This window comes from Suncus etruscus, chromosome 8 (assembly GCF_024139225.1).
Source record: "Suncus etruscus isolate mSunEtr1 chromosome 8, mSunEtr1.pri.cur, whole genome shotgun sequence".
NCBI lineage: Eukaryota > Metazoa > Chordata > Mammalia > Eulipotyphla > Soricidae > Suncus > Suncus etruscus.
Genome location: NC_064855.1, coordinates 18,860,629 through 18,887,626, shown reverse-complemented (window position 1 = coordinate 18,887,626; position 26,998 = coordinate 18,860,629). Strand labels below are relative to the sequence as shown.

Genomic DNA, 26,998 nt, shown 5'->3' with positions numbered 1-26,998 from the left:
TAAGAGCCCAGCTAGTCAAGGCCCACTGCCCTCTAGAGTCCTAACCCTGATGGAAAGGATGTGAGAGAGATCATCTGAAGCTACTGATACTTATTCCATAAGGTGTGAGGTGAAATCCAAAACCCACAGGGGTGAGTGGTCCAGCCAAAGTCATTGATGGAGCTGTGGTCTTGGAGCTGGAGTGAAAAACAGCTCTCCTGCCTCAAGCCCAGTATTCCAGTCACATGTCACACTGTCAAAACACTACATATACCTTCTTTGGTGTTTTCACAGTACCCACACCTCTATCTTGAAAAGGGACTGCAGTGACTACATGGCCCCGTCTTCTGCGTCTCTCTCTAACGTGTCTATCCCATCCTGTGTCGGCACAGGAGGTGTTAACTGGTACTCGCTTAGTCCTTGCTCGCTTTTCCTAATCTCTTGTGTGAAATCCTTGCCTTTTACTGGTATATTTACTTTATGGCATACATAAAGAGCTGTATTAAAAAATAAATTGTGTTGTAAAAGCATTCGGTAATGTTTATTAATATTGACTAGTCAGGGAGCCACGAACTCTATTGCTCGCAGGATAATTTGTGGTAATACCAAGCTAAGTATTTGCAGCTTGTCAAATGACTGTCTAATCTCAACATTAAAAAAGAAGGAAAAAAAAGTGAGTAAAAGGATGATTTCCTTTATGCCTTGAGAAAATGAAGTGACCCATTTCCTAGGCAAGATTTGTATTGTTTCTGCTTTTTCTTCTCCGGGTGCCTGTCCTCCATCTTGATTCCTGGCAGTCCCACATGGAGTTCAGTGGTTAGTGTCTCTTTGTCTCAGGTAATTGGCAACAGCCTCTCTCCAGTGTCTGCTTGAGATTCCTACACCTGTGTCCAGCAAATTGGGGGTGTCTGTCAGATTCTGGTTCCTATTCTCAAGAAACATCTTGAGAATGAGCTTTTATAAACAGCCTAGTCCTGAATTGTGGACTTGATGTTCCCACATAATTCATCAGAACAACAGAGATGACTAATGAATCAGGCAGACAGAATATGTCACTGATGGTAGAATTCAGATGCCTCCATAGGCAGTAATAGACTGTCATTCAGAGAAGTCAGAGGATAGGCCATGAGTCTCCAGATGGCCAATGTTTGGGCTTAGCATAGAAGCCTTTACTAGGTTTTTGAGGAGAGTTTTCCTACCCTTTTGAAGGACATGTGCAGAATATCCCAAAGGGGGCTAGAGAGAAATTCTAGGGTAACAGTGCTTGTTTTACATGTCACCAACCTCAGTTTGATCCCTGGCATCCCATGGCTCCCTGAGCTTTGCTCATTGCCACCTGAGCACTGTTGGGGAGGCCCAGATAATTCCTAAGACCTTAAGGATCTAACAGTATAGCAATCATTGGCCACTCACATTGAACAGAGTCTAATGTTAGCCAAGAAACACCAGGAGCATTGCTTTGGAAGCTCATTCTTTTTGTTTGTTTGTTTGTTTTTTTTTGGGGGGGGGGCACAACTGGCGTTGCTCAGGGGTTACTCCTGGCTGTCTACTCAGAAATAGCTCCTGGCAGGCACGGGGAACTATATGGGATACTGGGATTCGAACCAACCACCTTAGGTCCTGGATCGGCTGCTTGCAAGGCAAACACCACTGTGCTATCTCTCCGGGCCCAGAAGCTCATTCTTAATTTCCCCCAAAAGGACAGGAGATGGGTCAGGGCGATAGTATAGTGGGTAGGGCATTCGTCTTGCTACCCAGATTTTAGTCCACAGCATCCCATTTGGTTCCTAGAGCTCACCAGGAGTGATTCCTGAGTTCAAAATTAGGAGTAACCCCTGAGCACAGCCAAGTATGACCCAAAAACCAGAAAGAAAAAAAAAAAAAAAAAAAAAAAGAAAAGCAAAAGAAAATTGGAACAAAGATGGAAGAGTTTGCATTCTCCTTCAAAGTTGTTTTACAAGTAAATCCTGATACTTGAATAACTTTTCTCTCCCCCCCTTTTCAGTTTTAAGTGACTTTATTTTATTACTTAATGTAAACACTTGATTTACAGAGTTGTTCGTAAACAGTTGTTCAGTGTTCAGTGCCAGTCCTACCACCAGTGTAACATTCCTTCCACCAATGTCCCCAGTTTCCCTCTCTCTACTCCAAGCCTGCCTCGTTGGCAGGCACAAAATAATTTAGTTTATATTGCTTGTTACAATTATTTCTGTTAGCCATTTAGTTGTAACAAGCGATAGAAACTAAATGAAATAGAAAAGTATTTCAGGAAAAGAAAATTTGTGAAAAATTCTTACATAATGTGGTCATTAAGTCATTGAAGATTTAGTAGGGTATTTGTTGCTTATTGAGCCTGTTGTGTTTATTTATTGAGGTTAATTATCTTGGATGCGACATGCCCATCTACTTGGGTGAGTTCCCACTGAACAGTCAGACAGTCATCAGAGTCGAGGAGTTTGGAGGTGTCTTGCAGGCGCATTTGTGGCAACACGCTAGAAATCTCCTGGTCTATTGAAATGGGCCAATGGGCTTACACAACAGCTGCGGAGGGATGTGGGTGTGTATTCTGAGGCTTCTGGAAATAAAGGGTGGGGAAAGGAGGCTGCCTCCCCACTCTGAGAAGATCCCAGAGTTCTCAGAAAAGCCCCCCAACTGGTGTGTCTGGAGATTTTGTCTGTTAGGCATCATTATAGATATTGGCCATGAAGTGATGAAATTGACCTCTGACATGACGGCCATTATGGGGTATGGGTACAGCTGCTGAGGCTTTGGTGGGGCAGAGGTTTTAAAAGCCCACTCCCTCCCAAAATTAAACCCAGAGTTATCAGCCAGAAGACCAGTGCTTCTGTGATTTTTTTTTTGCAGCTTGGCTTGCATCCTTTATAAGACTATTAAGTCTGTGACACTGGCTGACATGGTGGCAGCTGTGGGATGTCCATGTGCTTCCTTTCAAATGTAAGCCAAGACAACTTATCTTTTCTCTGGTTGGTTAAATGAAAAGAATGAGGCTTCTGGAAGCCCCTGGCTGATGTATTAAGCTTGCCCCTCACTCAGTTTTCCTTCATGGGAGAGGTGGGCAGGCTATGTTTTTTCGGGGGAGGGGATTCTTTTCTCTGATTCATGTGCTATTTGAGTTGAGAGAAGAGTGTTGAGCTGAATGTTGGCAAAGCAGTTGCTCATTGGAGTGGCAGTGACAGCTGACAATTGGGTAGGGAGGAAGGAGCTTGGTGTTGGTTTCTCCTTTCTGCCACTCACTCTAGGCAGGCTGGGATGGTGAAGACTTGTCCTGTGGATGAAAGATAAGTGTGAAGGGCAGCCAGAACTCTGACCCAGTGGCCTTCCTTAGGTGGACTTTAGAGACCTACTGGACAGGGTTTACCCTTGTGGGAAGGGATACAGACTGCTAATAAAACTACTAGTAATAATTTTGTTTTTGGGTCCAAACCCAGCAGTGCTCAGGTCCTGATTTTAACTTTGTACTCAAAGGATCACTCAGTGTGGAGCTCAGAGGACCATATGGGATACCTAGAATTAAACTTGAATCACGGTCATGCAAGGCAGACACCTTACCTGCTATACCGTCTCTCCAATCCCATGTACTTGGGATATTTTTAAGATGAAAGGTGAGATGCCTGGATCTTACCTTAGATAAGAGGAATTTCTTGGCAGTATTGAGCAGTCCCTTAAATTTGGCTCTAGGAAGGAAAGGAAAAGTGACAGGATGACTTCCTCTATATCCTGAATAGTCTGAAGCAGATGGGATGTTTGAGTTCTTAGGCCTGAAGAAGTTTGGATTCATGTGAATCTTCCTGGCATGGTTTTCCTTGTTAAGAGATGGTGGTTGGGAAGCAGTGAGAAAAAAATGATTCTTTCTTTGTGATTACTTGTTAAGAAGTTCATCTTTGTTTTGCCCTAATTTCTCATCAAAATGCAGTTTTTAGTGGACACACTAGCTTAAACCCCATTGCCCCATTTTTTCTGTGCTTTCTGGCCAAATGTGGAAATCAGTTGCATTCAGGCTGGGATGACTCAATAGCTTTACCTGTGTTAGAGCAGCACGGGGGTGGGAAGAGAACTTGAGCCTTTATTCCCAGAGTGGGTAGGTGGTAGGGGACAGAGAAGCCTGGGGGTTGCAGAGAAGAGTAGAGAATGGGCTATCTAAACCACTAGACCACAACTGGGTTGTTTTCTGCCATCATACTTCATGGAGAAGGGGGCAAGAAGCAAGATGGTTCTGCAGAAGGGACATGAAAGTCATCCTCTGTCCTTCCCTGAGAGAGAGCTGGTGACCTCAGATGGCCTCAGACGGCACTTGGTGAAAAAAAAAAAACTGGATCCAACTGGGAACATAGGCGTGTTTGTGGTAAGGCAGGAGCAGACTGAAGTTCCATTTTGATCAAAGTGCTTCCCGGTTGCACAATATCATGGGGGAAGAGGTTGTGGCCTGAAGAGTGAAAGACCATGACTTTATACAAACTTGCACTTTTGCTCCAAAAATGAGTTGGAGTTCTGTTTCCACCTGGACTGGCAGCTTGCGCCATGGAGAGTCTGCAGGAGCCAAGTCCCTTGAATGCACTCATATATTCTTCTCTGCCATTTCCTTTCCCTTTGAATGCAAAGTCTCCACCTTTTCACATTTTTTTCCTCTTTGGTGTTTGAACAATAATTAAAGGGACCAGCAAGCCAGTGCCGGGCTTGGTTGAGCTCCCAGGCCTCTGAAGTGCTCCATTATTCGACTCTGAACTTGATGTGCTTGGCCAGTGAGCAGGACCTTTGTTCTACACTTGGAGACACGTGCTGTTCTCACCTCTGGGAACCTGTCGGGTCCGAGTCCGTGGTTAGAAGCAGAACAGGGCCATCACCTCTGAGACTAGCCAGCACAGGGTTCCTGGGTCTCTGAAGGTCAGGAAAAGGGGGGGGGGCACACCAGAATGGTAGAGGGAGATGTTGATGGGGGAAGAACCGGGTGAGGGCTTCTGAAAGGAAGGCAGCAAGTGAGTCAAGGAGGAAACTCGGGTGTGTCTGTGGCAGAAGGTTTTATATTGAGGATAGAGTTCTGGGGTTAGTGTCAGTTTTTGCTGATGACTGCTGAGGATGACACACCAGTGGAATGTGTCCCCTTGGAGAAAAGCCTGGGAGATCTGGATAACAGTTTTCAATGGTCAGACATTGGCATCACAGAGAGAGGACCTTTCTATCATGGCCTGCATCTCTGGATACCACAGAAATTGTGAGAATGTGATGTTCAGGGCCCCATAAGTTTTACAGTTGTGTCAGGCTGAGGCTTTAGGAGTCCTGGTGGTTTGCCTGTGTCGTCCCCCACCCCAGCCTGACCCTACAGTGTTTGGGCTTTTACCCCATGCGGAACAAAAAGCAAATGACCATGAGATGACCAGAAAGGTGATCTCATATGGTGAGGCCTTGTCATGCACATGGAGAAGAACTGAAGGATAGATCCCAAACTGGCTCTTGAGCCCAGAGTCTGTGTTTTGAGGTCCTTCAGGAAGACCCTGTTTGGGGATTTGCCCTCTGGACTCTTATTTTGAGTGATCAGGATCCCCAGCTCTGTACCTGGTCCTTTGCCTGCTCATCCCCCCACCCCCAGTTCATAGGAGAGCAAACCTCTTCCCTGGCCTCAGCTATCATGCCTGTGCCCAGGTCCCCAGCACACACGCCCAAGTGCTGTTCGTACACGTAGCAGTATTAGTGTTGGGTTAAGAACTTTCAATACAATGTTCTGTCCTGTGACTTGCTCATTTGGGATGGGCAGGTGGTGGCCAGGCAGAAGATAACTCTGGGGTGGGGCCCATGACATTGTGGTGAATGAGGGTGTGTGTGTGTGTGTGTATGTGAGAGAGTGATTGAGAAATCGTTAATTGCCATTGGCATGGGGACAGTGAAAGCAAATGTGATTGGGCAAGGGGGACTAGACAGAATTGACTCTTGTGATGACACCCAGACCCCCACGAGCCATCCTCAGATCACAGTGGCCTGTGGTATTGCCAGGGTTCATGCGGCTTTGGCACTGCTGGATTCCCGTTGTGGGATTTGCAAGGGGGTGGCTGGATTTGTGCTTGGGGTACTGACGCTGCCAGCTTGAGTGTCTCATAATCTTTTTTCCATTGAAACTTCATCAGTGTTGGTTCCAGTAGCTCTAGAGCCTTTGACTGTCCTGGTGGTGGTCATAGGCGCTTGGTTCCATGGGCACCTATGCGCTCCCCAGCCATTTTCCAGCCCCATCTCCCTGATGTTTGCCATTGCCAACCCCTCCTCGTCTTTTAGTGCCCAGGCCCTGGAGAGGTGGCAGTTCTTCATTGGCGTGGCATGAGAATCGGAGTGTGGGTGGCAGGAGAGTTGGTGTCTGGGCCAGATAGCCCTCTCCTTCTCACCCCCATGCAGTTGGTATCTCCATGCCTGGGCACTGCATGAATGGTGAATAATGAGCCTTCTAGGACTCAGCTCTTGATCAGCTCCCCTGCTGGCCTGTGTGATTCCACTGGGAAAGGCCCCGGACTGGAAGTCGGTGTGCAAAGTCTTGCATTCTGGATTTGGGGGCCATGCCCACCTGGGAAAACCTGTGACCATACCAGACAGTGGTTCTGAAAGTGCTTCAGGGAAGCTAAAGATCCTCCTTTGTGTTTGCAGATGTTCCTTGGTTTCTTTAAGTCTATCAGGGCTCAACCTCTGGTCCCAAATAAAGGGAAGATTGCTCAGGGAGCTGGACTTGGGTATGGGGGAAAATGTGGGGAGTTATTGTAGCTCTGAAAACAGCTTGAGCCCCCTAGAGAAGCATCCCCTTAAAGACCATACTCCACCCCTCGGCTTCTTCAGAGCCTCCTGTGCAGAAGCGGGGGGAACTGGGGACTGGTGAGCCAAGGGGATGCTGCACCTCAGCCCCATATGACTTGTCAAGAGGATTGAGCATGTGGGCATCATGGTGCTGTGAGGGCAATGTAGGGACAGAGGACAGAGGCCTGGCACCCCTGAGATCAGCTTTGTTGTCTGGGAACTTTCTACCATCTCTGACGCCTCTGACTTCCTCTCTGGATGCTTGTCTGCTGTCTTTGCTTAGATCTGAGTGCTGATGGGGCTCACAGTGGGAAGGGCCCTGTATTTCCAGCCTTTGGACAGGACTAGGAATAGATGCTTCCTTGGCAGCAGTCCATGGATAAAGGGGGCAATTGCAGCTGTCTGAGGAGGCAGCGAGTGTGTCCATCAGGGGGGAAGGGAGATCTTCCCCCTACTGCCGCCATAGGGGCCTGCTGAGCTGGCAGGTAAGGGTGGACCAGCCTTTTGGGGACCCAGCACCCAGCAACCTGTCTTTTCCTCTCCCTCCAGGAAGCTGCACAGTGGGATGAAGACCTACGGCTGTGAGCTCTGCGGAAAACGGTTCCTGGACAGTTTGCGGCTGAGGATGCACTTACTGGCTCATTCAGGTAGGCGAGGATGCCCTGCTTGATTTTCAGAGCACAGACACCCCCCTTGCCAGTCATTGGCACTCCCCCTAGGGCCTAGGTTCCCCTTATCCCATGGAGCCCTTCCTCCTAGACTCAGTGACACTGACTTGTCTTCCTGGCATAACCATTGGCATGAAGCCGCCCTCCTGCTCCCCCAGGATGGGCTGTCCAGGGCGTCTCTGGCCCCTGATGCCCCGACTGATCCACCTTCCGGAGTAGACTGCAGTTTCATTAGCAAAACAGTTGTGGAATTAGGTTCTGGCTGTCTAATGAATCTGACTATTGGGTTCACATTATACAGGAGCCTTTAATTAAATAGATATAGAAAGGTTGGAACACAAAGCTAGTTACCGCGTGCTGTCTTTTGCAAGTTAATTTTATCCAATTCTAGTGGGGTCGGCCGTGTAGCGGCTGGTATTTTTTTGCTCGCGTTGGGCAAAGTGACTCTGCCCCATGAGGCATGGAAAGGGGAGAAGCGCTTGAAACCCAGCGGGCCCAGTTCATGGAGATGGGAGGGAGCTCCCATGCCCAGCAGTGGAGGCCTCAGTCCCCCTTACCCTGCAAATGCCCCTCCCTGCCTGGCTTCCCTTGCTGTGCCCTCTCAGAGGCATGTCTGGGGGGAGAAGGGAGGACGGGCTTTCTCTCTCTGGCCTTTCTCTCTGCTTTTGGCCTCACTCCAGCAGACACACGCATTGCCTGTTCTCTGGCCTCCTGGCCGTGGGGGTGTTTGTGAATGAAGCAGTGGGACTTCAGTGCTTGCTGTGCTGTGTGTGGCCTTCGGCAGTCTGGTCTTCGGCTCCCGCATCTCTGCTAGGGTGATTCTGAGAGTGGCCCACTCACTGTGTTTCTCATATTAAGTGGCAAGTGACGGGAAAGGTTCGCTACCACCAGCCTCTCCACAAAAATGGTGCTTCTGCTGCCACTTCCCCATCTTCCATTCTCCTTCTGGGGTGCACATCCTGGGTTGCATGCCCTTCACTTTTTTCTAGAATCTTCCAGCCTGGCTGGCTGTTTGCAGCCCATCATGGGTCTCTCCCTGAGGGGTGTGGGGTATGAATGCCCTTTGGGACCTTGGCATCAAAGTGGCTCAGGGGTATACCAGATGCTACCCTCTCTGCCTCACAGGCCCTGCCCGCTTCTGCTTTCATTTTCTCTCCCATAGATCTAGGGATTGGGCCATGGCAGGGGTTGATCTCTCTCAGGAGGCCCCCTGCTTCCATATGTCTTCGTGCATTCTTATCCCCCAACCCCCCTGAACCCTCTTTACCTGCCCACCTGTTCTCCCTTGGCCCAAAGTCCAGGTACCCCTGCCTTGTGCTCTTCTGGTTCTGAGTCTTGAACTTGACCCTTAAGTCTGGCTTCCCTATAGCTTTGTCTGTTCAAGCCAGAGTGTGGGTTGCATGAGCTTTGCGCCTACACAGAAGAGGGGTCTTGCTCCCGGCCTGCTTCATGGCCCTGCGTGGTCTCTGAAAGGGGTTGGGCCCTTCCAAGTGGGTCTACTTATACTTCCTTGGGCCTGTGTCTCCCCGTTTCCTCTTATCCCATTCTTTCTCAATCCTGATACTCTGGCCAGTCTTGCTTATCACCTGCTTTGCTTGCAGGCCAGCCTTGCTTACTGGCATCCTGAGTCCATGGTTATGCACGTGGATGGAGTTGGTTGAACTAACCATCTTCTGAGATGCTCCAGGGCTCTGCTGCAGAGTCAGCCACCTCTTAGCCACAGCTCTTCAGGCCTCCTCTTGTGTGTCAGAAACTTTGGGCTTGGGTGGGGTGCTGCCTTCCTCTGATTTAGGGTTCTGACAACACATGACTTAGTTCCCTGGCTCTGGGCTCTAGGTTTGGTCATTGGCCACCTGCCTCATTCCCTGAGAGAATGTGATTGGAGTCCCCATAAAAGGAAATTCCCTGGCTCTTCCCTACAAAGACCATGAGAGAGGTGCCCATCACCCCTTCAACGTGCTGTAGACCTTTACCTAGTTTTGGGGATACCTAAACACACACCTCTCCCCCACTCCGGCCTTCTGCTGCAGGTGGGGCTCAGACTGTGTTGGGGCTTCCTTGGGAGGCAGCCAGGTGCCCCTGCCCCATTTTGGCTAAGTGTGAGTTTGTCCCCACAAAGCACATGGCTGAGTGTGGAGGAAGGAAGTGTTTTACGGTCAGGTTACACGGTCAGGATCCTCAGCTCAGACAAGATAAGTGCTGTAGATAGGAGTCTACCTGTGTGCATACTTCTCCAGGGTCCCCTGCGCCGCAGCACTTACGGCAATGGGCCCTGCTTTCCTTTGGCCTGTGTCACAGGCTTGGTGCCTGGAAAGTTCTTGCAGGAGCCCTTGTGGAGGAAGTCCCTAATGGAGGAGGGTGGAGTGGGGTGGGGTGATCCCACCTTAGTTCCCTTTCACTAGCAGCCCAGAACCTGTTCCCAATTCCCTCTCACTCCTCCCCTGAGACTTGAGACACCTTCAAAATAAAAGAGCAACAGTGGCTTAGTCAGAGGCTTCCAGAATTAATGGGCTCCCCTGCCTTGCCCCCTTGTTTCCCACCAGCAATGGAAATGCCTCTGGAGAAGTCTGGGCAGGGAGCTGAGGTTGAGGGGCTAGGCTTAGTGTCCCCCAAAGTGGTGCTATCTCCTGGATTCCACTGCTGTGATAGGGGTATGTGAAAACCTTAGATGCAACTGGAGTGGTGCTTTCTGTGTGTTGGCTTAAAGGAAGAAGGAATTCTGGGGCAATGAAATGCTCAGTGATTTGTCTTAATCCTGAAAAGGAGGGGAGGGAGACTAGATCATTTGGAAATCTCTGGATGGGCTGGATTTGGGGGGCAGAAGTTGGTCATACCCTGCTGACACTTCCGCCCTGGGCCAGAAGTTTGGAGAAAAGAGGCCCAGGAGGGACTCATTGCGTGGTTTGAAGCTTTCATGGGGGGAGTGAGTGGTCCCAAAGCTGACTGGGGAATTGAAGCCCCTTTACAGGGATACTCAGAGGCAGAGCATTGGAAAACGTGTGGAGAGGGGACATGGACTTTTTGCAAGGAGTAGCCATGGAGAAGTGAGTGTGGGAGTAGGGTTGGGCCACATGCTGCTCCCCACCCTTCGTGCTGTGGCCCCTGGCCCTGTGGCTGCTGTTTTCTCCTGCTCTGTGGGAGCAGCAGGCCGGGCTCTCGCTTTCTCTAGGCTCTGGAGCGTGCGTGCTGCCCCCACCCCTCTTGGCGAGCCCGACGCGTGTTTGTTATTGTAACTCTGGCGCGTGGCCAGGCCTGGCTGGGCGCCAGCCTTGCGGGTACAGTGTGTACAGTGAGTGCTGAGCCAAGTTTGTCATCATACACCATTAATTTTTTTTTCTAATCTGCTAGGGGTGGGGTGAGGGAGGAGGCAAGACCCGAGCTCCTCGGAGGAGGCTGGAGAACAAGGCCCCACGGAATTGGGCAGCGATGTTATTTGTGATTCGGACCAAGCACACGCCCGCCCTTGTTTTTTATTCTCTCTGTTCCCTCCTCGGCTGTCTCCATCCCTGCAGTCTGCATGAGACAGGAACGCAGTGCGAGCTCTGATTTCTAGTGATGGGGACACAACACTTAGGCTCCTAAATCAGTTTTCATTGTGTTGCAATTGACAGTTTGTTTAATTAGAAGTTTGCCCTGTAGGAGCCCTTGCAGAGACCATTATCTCTCTTCCTTCCTCTCTCTCTTCCTTTCTCTCTTCTCTCTCTCCCTCTCTTCTCTGTCCTTGTCTTTCTCCCTCTCTCCTTCACTTTTAAGACCCTAAGTGGTAGTAGTGAATGTCCCATTTAATGGAAGTTTTTTATTTCAACTTGAATGTGTTATAACTAATCAAGTGTTTATGAAATACATCTGATGACAGTAAGTTTAAATTAACAGACAATAATCCAGCTCTCTTCCTAATGAGCTAGCTCTGGTCAGGCCAGGTGTTGTTCGTTGAGATGATTTGGAGATCAGGAGGGTGTGAATAGTGGGAAGAGAAGGACCCCTTTGGGTGTTTTGCTCAGCCGTTCGTCTGGAGTTAGACCTTTGAGGGTAAAAGATTGGGGCAGAGAGCTCAAGAGCTCCAGGATCACTGGATCAGACTCCATCACTCTCCATGCCCCATCCCTGCAGTGTGTTGGGACCTGCCATTTTGTATGTCACTTGAGGTGACATGAGGTGACATAGATCTTAGGCACCCCTGCAGAGCCTATAGACTCCAGTGGTTCAGACAGCTGCTGCTGGGAGATGCTCCCCGGGTAGATTCTGGTGGGGTGAAAGGCCATACCCTGCACCGTTCACTCCCACACAATCTTGGCTGTTGGCCGCCCCTTGGTGGGGCAGCATTTTTCTGGGCTCTGCTCCTCTCCTGGAGCTGGTGAGTGTTGCTCAGAGGCTCTTGATGTCTATGGGGCTCTGAACCCTCAATACTGTTGAATGTCACAGTGCCCTCTCCTCCAGTTTGAGTGCCTGGGAGAGAGTTTCTGACAGTGATGAAAGAAGAAGCAATGGGCAGAGTTCTGGGTGGAGGGGAATTCAAGGAAAAGGAGGAGCCCCTTCTTAGAGACTGATGGAACTTAAATGGATGGTGGGGATGGAATTCTCCAAATAACCGAGTGCAGGACTCCCCACCGCTAATGTGGCTGGGCATTGCAGCTGGGGTGTGGCTGTGGGAGCAGATGGGGTTTAGAAGGTTACAGAGGAGCTTAAGGAAAAAGGTGAATGATTGATATTGGATCTGCTGAAGGCAGAGCCTAAAGTTGAGCTGAGGGCCTGGCCCTTTGCTCTGGACAACACACAGAGACTATGCTCTACCTCAGACACTTACTTGGTTGGAGCATTGGGGTTGACAGGACCCCTGGGGACAATGGTCCAACTGCTTTGTCAGTTTTGGATGATGACTGGCATGTGGTGAGCTCTGCTCAGGGGTTGCCTTACTTTCTCTTCGGGCTTGGCTTTGCTCCCAGAGAACCCCCCCATCACCTACCACGTTAACCCCCCAGTGAGGGCCCCTTAGTTCACACAGGCTCTCAGGCTCAGAGCTTTGCTCATGCCAGCAGCAGTGAGGGGTCATTTGAGGCCTGGGCCATGCATTCAGGGAGAAAAATAGGTCAGAGCATGTTGGGACCAGAAACCATATCTGCTCTGTCCTGCTTACCCTTGTCGAGATGGGACAGAAGTGCAAACTTTCTAAGATGTCAGAGACCTGTGGAGTGGGAAATCCCCCCACTTTTTTATTTTTTATTTTTTTACTTCTTTGAACACTAGGTTTGAAGGTCCTTTTCCTCCAGATTCAGAAGAGTTTGGGGAGGTACAGTGGCTGGGAAATTCCTTGTGGGTGCACGGCTCTTAGAGGCTCCACACCCCCTAAGGAAAAAGAAGGGTTTGGGGTTCAGAGCTGGTTTCTTGGCAATGCAGCTTCCTTGACCTTGCAGGCTTCTCTCCTTGTCCACTCGCTCTCCAGATCAGGTGTCTGCCCAGCGAGGGGCTGGGGGTGAGCCAGGCAGCTGCACTGGGGAGGGTGGGGGTGAGGACAGCACTGCTTTTGCTTCACACTGGCCCTCTTCACCCTGCAGCCAGGAGATATAACCAGGCAGAAGCCAGCCCTGCTCCCTTTCCTTTCCCTCCCTCCTCCCTAGGGGTGGGGATGGGAGACGGGTGCCCTTGTCTTCTGCTGTGATGGGGTGCCCAAGAGACCCTCAGGAGGAGGAACAAGCCTAGCTGAAAGCAGCTAGCTCTTGTGGACACCCCTTCTCTCTCTCCCCCGCCCTCCTCGCTCTGAATTTGGCCGGCTTCCCGAACTTTTTCCCAGAGTGATGTCGTCACTGGCCTGCCGGCAGGTCTGAATGTTCTGCCAGCATTCCAGAGAGTTTATGATCGCTTGCAGATGTGCCTCCAAGAACACACTGTACCCAGAGCAGAAATTAATGCAGGCTTGACTGCCGGCCAAACCCAGACACAGGAGAGAGGAAAAGGAAAACAAAAACTGTTTAATGCTGTTTATAAATTATACACTGGCTGATGAAAAATACATTTCTGGCCCCCCCCCACCTCTCCCCGCTGCCTCGCTTGCCCACCCCCACCAACCCCCTCCCCGCCCTGCTCCCTGTTCTGCCTCCAAAGCTGAGACCCAGAGCAGAAGAATATGGTTTTGCTTTTTAGCTCCTGTTCTGGCTGCGATCCGAACCCTGCTCTGATTCACAGCCAGAGTGTTTTTCCCCTTTACCTGATGAAATATACTGATATTTTTTTCAGCCCAGATGGAGTGTTTAGGGTTTTGTTATCTGGGCTTAAAAAAAAAAAAAACAAAAAACAACCAACTTTCTTCTTTGGCTCAGGACTTTGTTTACAGCGAGTGGTAGTTCTGGGATGGTTTTCAGGGTACAAGGATGCTATCCCAGGGCACATAAGTTGCCCATGTCTGTCCCCTTCTGTATGACTGATATATCTGCCCAGGGTCCCCTTCTCCCCTCCCACTCCCACATCAAGCTAGAAGAGGAAAAAGTTGAACAAGTTCATGGCAGGTCATTGTATTAAACAGTGTTTTCACCACTTCTCTCGCACCCCTCCACCTCCAGCCCCTGTGTGAAGAGAGGGTTCACATATCCCTCCTCTCCCCCTCCAAATCCACATGTCTCTGTCTCCATCTGCTGCCTTCGCAGGGGTTGGGAAGCTGGTGGCATCTAACCCTCTGGATTCCCCGGGCCCTCCCCTGCCACTCCAGCCCCCCATCCCAATTTATTCAATAAATTCGTTTTCCACATTATGTCGATCCATTTACATGGCTTTTGTGTTTTTTAATACTGCTAATGTTTATCATTTGCCCAACAGGCTCGACAGATTTTGCTTCCTGTCGAGCACGGAGGCTTTAGAGGCCCCCGGTTGCTAAGTAGCAGTCTCCCTGTACTGTAATGGGCTGATTTGGTATTCCGTTCAGCGCCCGAGCTTATTTTTGTATGCAAGACAAAGTGTTTTGATGGAGGCCGGTTGCGGCAGTGTCTGGAGGCTGTTTGGAGTTTTATGGGCTGTACAGTACACTGTGTGCTCTCCGAACAGAACACAGGCTGTTGAATTTTGGATGGGATTTGTCATTTTCCCCCCTCGGAGAGGAGCCTGTCAGATAGAACATTACTGGAAGGGTGGAGAAACGAGAGTGGGGATTATGTAATCATTGTCTCTCACTGTCTCTGCGCCTGTCTCTTTGTCTCTCTGTTTCTCTAGCCAGGCCCGGATTTGTCTTTGCTAAAACGAGGGCCGGAGCACTCCCCTCCAAGACCACTGTCCCCCAACCCTCACCCCGCCTCACTCCACCTGGTTTGACTCTAAAACTGACCGTCCAAGTGAGGATTTAAAGGCTCTAGGGAGATGGGCTGTCATGTTCTGAGTTCCAGTGGTTCTTTCGCTTCCATCCTGTCTGTCTGTCCAGTTGTCTATCCTGAGTCCAGGATTGCTTTGCTAGACCTTGCCCATGGGTGATGCAATATGGGGTGTAGGGTAGGAAGTTTAGGGAAGGGACATCCAGAAGCCATCTTAGAGCCACACCCTGGTCATTGCTAGCTTTGGGGGGCCTGCCCTAGTGGTGCCAGGGAGCCAGAGTCTTTGCCTCTTCCCTGGGCTTCCCCAAACCTCCTATCTGCCAGGATTTGAGGTGGGTCTCTATTCCCTCTTCTCTCCTCTGTCCTCTCATCTTGACCACTACATTCCCAACCCTCTTTCTACTCTTACTCTGTTTGTCCCTGTCCTGTGTCCTTTCACCCTTGGCCTTTTCTGTTTTTGCCTACTTGGGTTTTTGTCCATCTCAGGTGAGTTTCTCTCATCTCACTCTTGCTCTCTCTTCCCTCTCTCCTCTTTCACTGTTTTTTTTGTTTGTTTGTTTTTTGTTTTTGGGCCACACCCGGTAACACTCAGGGGTTACTCCTGGCTATGTGCTCAGAAATCACTCCTGGCTTGGGGGACCATAGGGGACTCTGAGGGATTGAACGACAATTCGTCCTACGCTAGCGTGGACACGGCAGACAGAAGCCTTACCTCTAGTGCCACCGTACTGGCTCCTTCTCTCTCACTCTTCTCTTCACCCACACCCCCAGTCCAGAATTCTTAGTTCAGAAGTTGGGGAGTGTTTGCTTGGTGAACAAAGTGTCTCTCAGGCCAGAAGGAATTGGGAGGGCACTCAAGTGGGTGACCAGAAAATGCTCCCCACACCTGGAACTCGGGGTTTCCCTCTGGGATCAGTGTGGAAATGCTCTGGACTGGTTACCTCTTCTGAGCTGAGTCTGGCAGTTTGTCCCTGGTCTCAGGGACATGGCCACTCAAAAGTGCCCCTTACCAGTGAGAGACTGCTCTGTTCATTGCCCTCCCCACCTTGTTACCTCTGCCCTCCCAGGTCCTTGGATGACCGGGCAGGTGTGCAGGAACCATCCTGTTGTTGAAGTTGGTGCCACTAGGGTGGTTCTGGGTTTGGTGGGACCTGAGGCATGGCACAACTTGGGGTGCCCTTTTCTCAAGAGATCATAGTGCTTCTCCAGGGGCTGAGAGCCTCACAGAGGGGCCCACTGACCAGGAAGAGAGGAGGCTATGGCTCGAATGGTACATTTCCTCAGGTTAGGTAGGGACCCTGGTGTATAGGGATGGTCCAGTCTGCAGACCTCAGGGTCCCTTCTCCAAGAGTCAGGGAAAATCCATTGCCTCTGGGGAGTCCACTGGGACCTGGGGTTACTTTGTGTCCCATAGCATCTTTGCATTGGTGCTGGGATGGGTCAACATATGGCCCTCTCTCAGGAGGCACCAGGGAAAGGGACTTGGTACCTTCCTGGCCACCACACAGGCCTACAATATGGGCATAATATCTGTTCTTCTAGAAGCTTCCTCTGCAGGGGACAGCACAGCCAGGGCTGTGTGGGCATGTTTGTGTACACATGTGAGTATGCATGCATAAACCATGTACTGGTGCATGAGAGTGAGGGCTTCCAGAGAAAGCATATGATAAGAAGTGTCTGTTTGGACCTCAGGTCTGCTCTGGAAGCTTCCAGACTCATCTGTTAGAGCAGGGAGGGAAATAGAGCTGGATAAATCTTTGGGAAGCCTCTGCTCACAACTCAGAATGCACTGAGGATACTTAAGTATCCACAAAAGAAAGGAAAAAAAAAAGAAAGGGAGGGAGGGAGGGAGGGAGGGAGGGAGGGAGGAAGGAAGGAAGGAAGGAAGAAAGAAAGGGAGGGAGGGAGGGAGAGAAGGAAGGAGGGTGGGAGAGTGGGAGGGAGGGAGAGGGAGGGAGGGAAAGAGAAATGGCAGCTCTGTGTGTGTGCATCTAGTGTGGCATATGCTTATGTGGACGTGTAGTATATGTGTGTATTTTTGTGTGCTTGCATTTGGGCATATGTTTGTGGGCATGCTAGTTTCTGTGTTTGTGCAGGTGCCTGTTAATGTATGCATGCTAGTGTGCATTTGGGCATGTTTGTGTGTGTTTGTCCAATGTGTTTGTGTGTACTTCTGTTTGGCCATGTGTTAGTGGCACATATTTGCGTTACCATGTGCTTGTGTGGGTATGGCTAGTGTGTTCATGCAGGCGTGTGCATGCATTAATGTGTTTGTGCAGTTACGGGCGTGTGCTCATATTGGTTCTAGTGTGAGTGCTTATGTAGCTGTAGTTTAGCGTGTGCGAGTGCTTGTGTGGGTGTGTGTTAGTGTGTTTGTGCTGGTATGTGTTACTGTGTTTTTTATGGGTGTGTTTTAGTATGTGGATGTGGGTATGTGGGTGTGTTAGTGTGTTTGGACAGGTATGAATGTTCATGTGTGGGTGTGTGTGTTAGTGTTTCTGCGGATATACTGGGCAACAGAGAGCAGTTGCTTCTGCGAAGCTCTCAGGACTGTACCTTCGCTATAATGGCCCCCACACACCATTACCTCACAGATTTAAAAATGAAATGAAGCCATCATACCTGGTGACTTCCCCTGACATTCATGCTCCGTTGCAAGCCCTGAGCCTCCTTTACGCTTCTTTGTGGTGAATTCTTGAGTCTTGGTGCTGTGTATCGAGCTGTCCTCACGGCCATTCCATGGATTCCACCATGAACGAGTCAGTTTGGTAACTCTTGACAGGACCCATCAAAAGTCCCTTACTTCGTATGAGAAACATGACGTGACCTCCAGGGTGGGTGGGGCCGATGTGTGTGCAAAAACACCCAGTGGGTTGTGATGGCTGGAGGGACACCGAAGGGGCTGAAATTGGGCATGAGGGAAAGAAAAAAAAAATCCTAATTTGAGTTTCCTATGAATGATTCTGCGTTTCATGAAATACTCTACATTTTCATAACTGTCTCTTCCACTTTGGGCAAAAGGAAGGGAGGGAAGAAATAACAGCAGCAGCATTCTGTGGGCAAAGGAAGAAAACAAGAGAATGGGGCAGAGAACAGGCTAAATTTAAAATTGTAATTGGCTGACTTCCACTGGCTTGCGGGTGTTTTAATGACTCATAATAACTTCATTTAAAACCAGCTGAGCAGAAAATAGATTGGAGAGGAGCCTCGGGCCATTATGGATTTGGGTTTTTTTTTTTTTTTTTTTTTTTTTTTTTTGACAAGCTCAGTTTTCAGCAGCCAGGAAGGCTCTCGGGCTGTGCTCTCCTCTCTCCCTCTCCTTGCACTCACTCTCCCCCCACCCTCTCTCTCCCCCCCTCCCCTCCCCATACCCTCCTCCCCATCTCAGGGTTGGTGGTTGGTGGTCTGCCCAGGAGAGATTGTATAGAAATCAGGGCCGCTTGCCTGCTTTATTTTTCACCCCCTACTTTTTATTCCCACTGATTAAAAATAGCCGCCTTGAGGTATTATTTTAGCATCAGTAGATTTTTTTTTAACTTTTGATGTGGTAAATGGAACATAAATAAAATTGTTTTTGAAACGACTGAATTAATTAGGTAGTAAAGCAACTATAATGCAGACATTTTCTTTGCTGATTGCCCCTGATTCCTATTTGGGGGTGCTCCTTTGGTCCACCCTCCTTTCCCAGAGCTGCCCCGCCTTCCCACAAGGACCTTCCCTTTGAATGACCAGTGTCAAAAATCTCATCATTGGGGCCACATCACAGTGGCCCTTTGAAATGTCAGTGGGATTTTTGACAGGACTGGTTTGGTCCCTTTTGACTGTCAGCTGCAGGAAGTGAGAGTTTTGGGAATTATTGCCTTGAAAGGCTTGAACCTAACCTGTGTCTGGCGTTTTAAATAGCTCCTGTCTGTTTCCCCAAGCCAGGAACCATGCCAGACCGGAATATGACTTCTCTCTCTCTCTCTCTAGCACTCTCTCTCCAGCTCTCTCTCCTCTCTCTCCCCCTCTCCTTCTCTCTCCCTCTCTCTCTCTCTCTCCCTCTCTCTCTCTCTAGCTCTCTCTCGCTCTCTCTCGCTCTCTCTCTCGCTCTCTCTTTCCCCCATCCATTGCATTTTTTTAACTTGTCATTTTGCTGAGTACTAGACTGGAAGCTACAACACTTGACTGACTTCGCTGTTCCCCGTGGCAATGACTCGGTCATTGCCTTAAAACACTAGCAGATTCGTGAGTGAATCCCTGGTGGGACTCGGACGCAGCCATCCCTGCTTCCAGCCAGGCCGAAGCCGCCAGGATAGAAGGGAGGGCCAGTAGGGGCTAGAGGGGTGGCCGCTGGTCTCCCACATGGCAGGCTGTTAGTCTGCTTGGAAAGGGAAGGAGTAAAGCATGGTGGGCCCATGGCCAGGATGCTTGCTGCATAGTGAGCCCCTAATGTCTGAAGTTGCCTGATCTTGCCTTGACCTTGGCTGGGAGCTGGACTTTTTCCATCGTAGGGCTAACAGTTTAGTTGCATGCTCAAGGCCAGAGCACCAGAGTTCACCTGGATTCAACGGGTTCAACCATCTAGCATCTCGGACTTTAGCCCACCTGTGCTGACAGCTCTGCTGGGAGCAAGAAAGTCTGGAGACTGGCCAGCAGAGACAGAGGGGAAAGTCTGACCCTTCCCCGGGACCTCTGGGTGTGGCTGGGGCATGGCCACTGGGCTCCTAGGACTTGGTATGTGTCAAACTGTCTAGTGGCTCCTGCCGCTGCACATCTGACCTTGTGTGGGATTGGGCTGAGGCTCTGTGGAGACTCAAGTATAGGGTCCCGCATGCCTGGCTGTCCATTGGGCAGTGGGCTCTGCTGTGCAAGAAGCAACAGCTGCCCCTTCCTCCTCCTGCTCCCTCTCTCTGCCCTTCTCCCTCTCCCCTGCTCCCTTTCCTTCTTTTCTCTCTTCCTTTTTCTCACCCTCTCTCCCTCCTCCTTCTCTACCCCTTCTTTCCCCCTCCCTCTCCTCTTTTCCTTCACCCTCTACTGTTCGTCTTGTGTTCCTCATCCCCTTTCCCTCCCTTTCTCCTTCTCTTTTGTCCCTCTCCTCTTCTCTTCTTCTCCTCCTCCCTCTCCCCATCTCCTTCCTCCTTCTCCCCTCTTTCCTTCCTCCCTCTCCTGTTTTCTTCCTCCCGTTCTTACCTCCTCCTCTTTTCTTTTTTCTTCCTCCTTGTCTTCTCCCTTTCTTACTTCCCCATCTCCCTCTTCCTCCTCTTCTTTCTCCTTTCTATCCACCCAGTCTCCCCTCGCAAGACTCCTCAAGACCTCCCTGTGAGTCCTCTTAAGCCACTGTGGAGGCATTTGGAGGGGGGGTCCTAGGGGTCTTCCCTTTCTCCTTGTCGTGCATCCATGACACAAATGATAGCGAGCATGAGCCTGAGCATAGTGTATATGTCTGCAGTGCCAAGATGAATCCTTGGATTGGGGGGTGGGCTGGGTGACACTGGACTGCAGAATGCTCCCCCCTTCTCCACCCCACTAAGAAGGTGAGCTTTGGAGCAGGTGAGGCTACTGTCGGTGTGGGGGACCTCGCTACTGAGAGCCTCTGGAAATTGAACCCTAGACAGGCTTTAGCTTGACAAAGACTTCTAGCTTCTTCCTCATTAGTTCCCATGCCCCCTCCGCCCTCCCTAGCCATCCTGTTTTGATTGGAATTCTTTCACTTGCCAGGAAAAGAAGGAAAAAAAAAAGAATCCGCTCTAAACTTTTCATTAGGTTGTTGGGATAAGAAGTCTTCTGGGGTAGTTGGATTAAACCTCCACAGTCTCTCCCCGGCTATTACAAGCTAATTGAGCGTCGGGAGCTCTTTGGCGGCAGCAATGAGCATTTTGTTGGAGTAATTATGCAAGACCATAGTCATTTTCAGTAACAAGGTAACTCCAGGTAAGGTGTGCCGTGGAGAAAGCAGATTGCTGAAGTCTTCCTCATTATGGGGAGCCAGGACAGGCAAGGCCCAGAGTCCCCACTTTTGGAATTCTGCTTCCTATCTGCTTTCTACCCCAGTGGGGCCTCCTGGCCCTATGGGTGGTACCTAACTGGATCACCCAGCACCTTTGGGAGAACCCTGTAGGGACCATTTCTCAGTGATGGTGCTTTGGGGCTCACTATTGGGTCTTCTGGGGGAGGAGGAAAAGGGACATATACGGGCATTAGAATCCCAGGAATGGTAGAACAGGGGACAGGGCCTCTAGTCCCATCCTCACAGGTATGCCAAGAACAGGGCCTGAACACAAGGACCAGGACTGAAGCCTAACTTGTATCTGCTGAAGTCTTTCTTGGGTGGACAAGGTGGGCACTGGCATTGGCAGGAGCACTGAGATAACCTGGGGAATTTTTTTGGCTGCCCCATGGATCCACACCCCCACTCCCAACCAGGGCAGTAGTGAGGAGGGTAGGGCTAGGATGAGGCAACAGCAGGTCTGTACAGGACCTTCAGATGTCAAGGCCCTTGGCCTTGCCAAGCCACTGTGTTCTCTTTGTGGCTCTGCCTACCACCTACCACCCATCTGACCTACCACCCATCAGCATGTGATTGAGCTTTCAGATATAGCCGCTGGCCCCTGAGAGGAGGCCCTCAAAGGCACCTTGTGAGGGAGCACCCTCTCCTGACAGAGAAACAGGCTCAGGAGCAGGGAGAAGTGGGAGACCTTTTCTTCCCATGAGCTCTCGAGTTCCTGCTTTGGTTCTGGTACTCAGCCTTCTCAAGACCCGATGCTCTCTCTTCATCAGAGAAGAGTCTGTCATGGCAGAGCTAGGTAGGATCTATCATCTAGTTCCACCGTGAGATGAGTGAAGAAAGGGACTGAGGAGGCCTGGCCTTCCACTGAGCAGGGAAGCTTAGGATGGCCCTTTGCCCAGCAAGCAAGGAAAGGAAAAGAAGAGAGGGAAGCACACTAGCAGGGGCTGAAGAAGTCACTGCCTGTGATAGAACAATCTGGGAGGTCATCTCTGTTCAGTTGCATCCATGCAACAGGCACCATTTGCCATTTAGAGTCCACAGGAACCCCTGTTTCTTATCTGAGAAGTACCAGGACTGGCCATGGCTGGCTGGTATTGGCCATCCTAGCTTCGTTTTTCCATCTTACACGGGGCTTAAGACATAAAGTTGGATCAGAGGAGCTGACATTGAGTGTCATGGCAGCTTCCATGGTTGTTCGCTGGTGGTGAGGGGAGCACATTTCCTGCCATTGTCTTACTGGATCCCTTCATAGACTATCTGGTGTCTGGCTAGCTACTGTGGCCATTTCCCCGATAAGGAAACTCTGGCCACTTGACCCAAGATGGACCTGTGATAAGAGGTAGAGCCCAGCTCTGCCCCACTTTGGAGCACTCTCGCACCATCTCTAGCACTGGGCACTGTGATTCCAGTTCCTTGTCCAGACTGCCCACTGGGGCCCAGCTTTCGGGCGCAGATGTCAGGCTTGCAAATGTTCACCCCCCAGGCTCTGGAAGTCACGGTCTCCAAGGCGTGTGCGCAAGAGTTGCCAGCAGTCTTATTTTGTGCACACACCAAATTCTCAGGTCCTCTAATTACACTAAACAAACCTTCCTGTTTGGGAGCAGCAATCCGATGTCATTTTAGTTGTCAGATGCATTTAATTCATGCGACGGGCTCCTGGAATTGCATGTGCAGTTGGCTAGAGGGCCCAAGATGTTTTTTTCTTGAGGGTGGACTGAGGTGGTCCGTCCTGCGCAGGGCACTGAATGTGATAGGCAATATTTCTGTTTGGAGAAATGCGGAGCCTTCGGGGCTTCTGAAATTTCGAGCCTGAAAAATGTCAGCACCGTGTTTGTAATGTAACACCTCAATTATGGTGCAGGGGGCACCGAGGAAAGACCCAGAAACCTGCACGGTTTCTTTAGATCCACAGCCTGAGCCACAATTAAGGTTTCAGAAACACCAAAGGCAAAGCCAATGAGTGTCATTTTTAACCAGTTTGAACATTTTACTACTTCCTCACATCAGAAGCACCCGGGCAGGAGCGCCTGCTTCTTGGCCTCAATAAAGTGATTAAGCTGAATGGGTGTTGGCGAGTATTATTAGGCTGAGAAGGGCTAAAAATAGAAATGCGCTGTTTTCTGAAAGCCACAGCAGGCTGGGGAGACTGGTAGCCTGGAGGTGGCACCGAGGGCCTTCACAGAAAGGGGGGTGGCAGCCCTCCTGGGCCTGTCTGAGATGGGGGTGGTTATTGGGGAGGCAGGTGAGGGGGGCACTTTTTCAGTGTCAGCAAGAAGAGAGTCACCAGTGCAGGTAGTGCTGGATCATTTTTACCCGTGTGTGAGTGTGTGTGAGTGTGTGTGTGTGTGTGTGTGTGTGTGTGTGTTGTATTTGTATCTATCTATCTATATGTGTATTTTTCTGCATCTATGTGTCCCTGTGGTTTTTTATTTGTATGTCTTTTAGGGATGTTTGTATATCTGTGAATATCTGTGTCTATATGTGTTTTTCTATTTTTCCATGTATTTTATGTGTCTTATGACTTATGTGTGTATTTTTCTGTCTGTGTCTCTATGTTTCTCTGTGTCTTATATCTCTGTCTGTGTATGTATTTATTCATTTAAAGTTACCAAGAACTATGGGCATTATAGAATTATATAGAATGGGCATTATAACTTCAAATATATCTATTTAGGGGCCAGAGAGATAGCCCAGCAGATAGGGCATACGCTTGCTCCTGCTGATCCAAACTCGATCCTGGCATCCCATTGGGCCCCTCCCCATCACCACATTGAACCTGCCAGGAGTGATGAGCCTAGAGTAACCCCTAAGCAACATTGGGTTCCCCCCGTCCTATATCCCATATTCAAATCCAAACTAATTGAGTCTACCTCTGTTCTGTAAGTCAGGAGGCAGTGAGTATGGAATAGATTCTGAGGGGTATGTACAATGAAAATTGGAAGCGGGGGAACCCCCTTCCTGAGTATACTTGATCAAGCTCCAGTTAACCAAAAGCTTGGGAGATAAATGGTGGTTTGGTAAAGGGAAGTTTTGGTTAGTTGAAGGCCCATCTGGGAAAGCTTGTCTGTTTTGGTCCACCTCTGCCATTCGTTGTCACTCAGCCATGCCAGAGCCCATTTTTCTTTCTGCGAATACAATGGCTTTTTGGGTTAATGGTAGTATATCTCACTAGCTTAGAAGCTCAAAGCAGAATGCCCAGGGAGGGAGTCATTACTGAGCATCATTCCTAATTGGGACTTTATTGTCCAGCAGTCTGGAAGATGGATAGGATATTTTCTTCTGGAAAACCCCACACGTGTTCCTGTTATTGAGCTCTTCCCTTCTGTCACAGCTTCTGGGGATGAATAGGTTGGAAATGTGATGTCCATTGTAAAGATGGTGAAGGAGAAGACAGCTGGGCAGGAGTGGAGGCTAGAGCTGTGTGGGTGGCAGAAAGAGGTCTGTGTCAAGGGCCCAGCTCCAAGCATGGTAGTCTGATATTCCTGGACCAGGAGCTTGAGTCTGCTTGAGTAGGGGGGGTACACAGAGAATAGGGAACATGCCCTAACTCCCAGGGTGAACCACAGAGAACTCTGGACATGGCCTTATCCTCCCCACCACAGTCCCATCTTCTTGCTCTTGAACGAGAGGTCTCATGCTAGCCTAGGCCCTACCACTGTGTGTGTGAGATTCCAAGGGGGAGATACTCCCACCAGTCTGTTTCTTTCTTTAGCACTTGTAATCAATGGGGGGTGGGTGGGTTGGCCATATCTAGAGATATTTGAGCAAAGCCTGGCTCAGTGTTCAGGATCTGTCCAGTAGACAGGAGAACAGGCCTGGCAATGCTTGGAGGCCTGGGTTGACACCCTGAGACCCTAGGAGTGCCAGTTATGCTCTTCGTGCAGCTATACCTTGGCCACAGAAGTGGGACTGGGTTAGAAAAACGTGATTGATCTGGCTTCCTGGGAAGGGGGTGGGCCCTGTCTTTACTGCTATGTGGTTGCTTGGTTGGTTGGGGTTTTCTTGGAGAGACATGGTCACTCATAGAATCAAGTTCTGTGGTTTTTAAATGTCCCACTCCCCAGTGAAAGTCCACTGAAGATTTGTGGGGTCACAGATGACCTTGTCCTTTCTTTCCAGCATTGGGTGTTTGGCGGTCGTGGCTTGGTGGTTCTGTTTATTGCATGCATTCTATTTCTGTGTGGGCTCAGACATTCACCTGGGAAGTGAATTACGGCAATAGTAAGGTTGATCATGGCAGCTTGGCTGAACAGAATGCAAGCCTATTTAAATAGGGGTTGGAGATCCTATTTAAATGCATCCCCCCACCCCAGCCTCGGGAAATAGGTATTCTGGGCCCTCCAGGGGCAGATGAAGTAACAGGCCCAAATAGAGATCGAGTGCATCTGGGCAGCAGCTGGAAAGGATAGCGGTAGAACCGAACCAGTTCAGGGTTGGGCTGCCCTCCTGTAGCATAGCTGTCTTGAGCATGATTCTGTCCTGGCCTTGGACTGTTGCTAAGCCTGCAGTGATAACAATAGAGAAGCTTCCTCAGCTCCCAGGCTGAGCACTGAGTCATAGGGATGAGGACTGAGGTGAACCTCTGCTTTATTGATGAGCTGTGACCAGGGCTGCTAGCTACCTCCCACTGAAAAGCCAAGGACACTGGGATGCGCTGGAGTCTCCTAGCATCTGACGTGTTTCAGGCAGGGAAAGAATGTTCCTTCAGGTTGGAGTAGGGCCTCATCCTACTCAGAGGAGACATGGAACCTTCTGGAAGGTTGCCCATCCACTGGCAGGTTGCATGTGGCAAATCGCTGTGTACTATGGTGTACCAAGTACCACCACTCCTGGTGTCTTTCTCATGGCTACTTTTGACAGTTCCTGTATCATGGATTTAAATCCCATCCCATCCTGCAGGGATCAGTCCTCTGAGCCCTTCAGTCTTTTTCCTGCCTAGTTGTTCAAGGGCTCCCCTTGAAACATAACTTGAGCAAATCAATCCATTGAGGCAGTGGGGGAAAATGTTTTCAACTTGACCTGCTCTGCCCACCTGTGCCCTATCTCCCTGCCCCTCTCTGTCCTGGGTGCTTTACTAAGTCTGGCTTCACTCAAGTCTGGGCTCTGGGCAGGAGGTAAGGGGGTGGAGAAAGCTCGAGTGGGAGCATGGAGTGGGTAGGAGGGAGCCGTGCAGGCTCCTCCCCAGGCACACATCTCCCTGGTGAAAGAACAGGCAGTGCTGGCCTTTGGAATTGGCCGCGGCGTCCTGTTCTGTCTGATAAGAGGTACTGTAAATAAAACTGTACACCGCGGCCCATGGTAAATGCCGCGCGTCTGTACTCATTGTTCTGACAGCTTGGCTTTTTTTGGGTCTGCTGTTTTGGTACAGACTGTACTTCCTTATGTAAGCAGGCATGCGTATCTCATCAGAACATTCAAGATGTTTATTTTAAAATCTCAAGGAATTAAAAGAAAAAGGACACACCACTCAACAGTGGAAGCTGCCAAGTCTTAGGGATTTTTCCCAGTGGATCCCCTCCCTTCTGTTTTTTACTGTCTCTGGGCTGGGGGGGACTTGAGGGTGAACTGGGGTGGGGATTTTGACCCTGTCTTCCTCTCTCAGTGCTGACTGCCTTATTTGTTTCAGAGAGATACCAGCCCACTCATGATTACAGCCAGCATCTCTTTCCCCTTTCCGGGAGGCTTGGCACCTCGATCTGGGATTCTGAGCAAGAAGCAGGCAGAGGGGAAGGTTCTTTGCCCCTGGGGGAGAGAGCCCCCACACCCCCTTGATTTGAGCTCCATGGTGGATGTTGTGTGTGTAAAGAAAGCGCCGGTGCTTTAAAATTGGTACTTTCTTTTTGGTCTGATTCTTGCAAGCTGGGGTGATCCTTCCTGCTACTGCGTACTTGGGGGCAGGGAGCTCAGCCCAGCTTCATTTCCCTCAGTTGGAGCCTCTGGCTAGTTCTTTCACCCAACAGCTCCACAGGGGGAAAGGGGAGATAGATGTTGGGGGTCTGAAAGTTCAAAATAGCTAGAAGCCCCTTGCTGGGGTCCCTCCCATGCAGTACATCAGGCATCTGGGAGCATCCCCTGCAGGAAAATTGCTAAATTGCAGCTGACCTCAGGACTGTCTGACTTCTGCCACCCCCACCTCCCACCCCCCAGTCTAATCATTCTGGTTTCCCAGAATGATTGGTTTCTCAGCCAGGCTACTGGGTGGAGTACTTGTATACTGGGGAGGGGGCATGGAGAGGTAAATGGTGGGGATGGCATAGAAAGTGGCCACGGGTGAGTGTCCT

At 50.1% G+C, this 26,998-nt stretch overlaps 1 protein-coding gene across 2 annotated transcripts in view; it reads left to right on the top strand.

Annotated features, from left to right (window-relative positions):
* ZBTB16 (zinc finger and BTB domain containing 16) overlaps positions 1–26,998 on the top strand; it is a 173,304-nt gene that overhangs the window by 84,523 nt on the left and 61,783 nt on the right. For both annotated transcript variants that reach the window (XM_049778677.1, XM_049778676.1), the window contains exon 2: positions 7,318–7,415. In XM_049778677.1, coding sequence (XP_049634634.1) covers positions 7,318–7,415 — 98 coding nt within the window. The remainder of the gene's footprint in view (positions 1–7,317; positions 7,416–26,998) is intronic.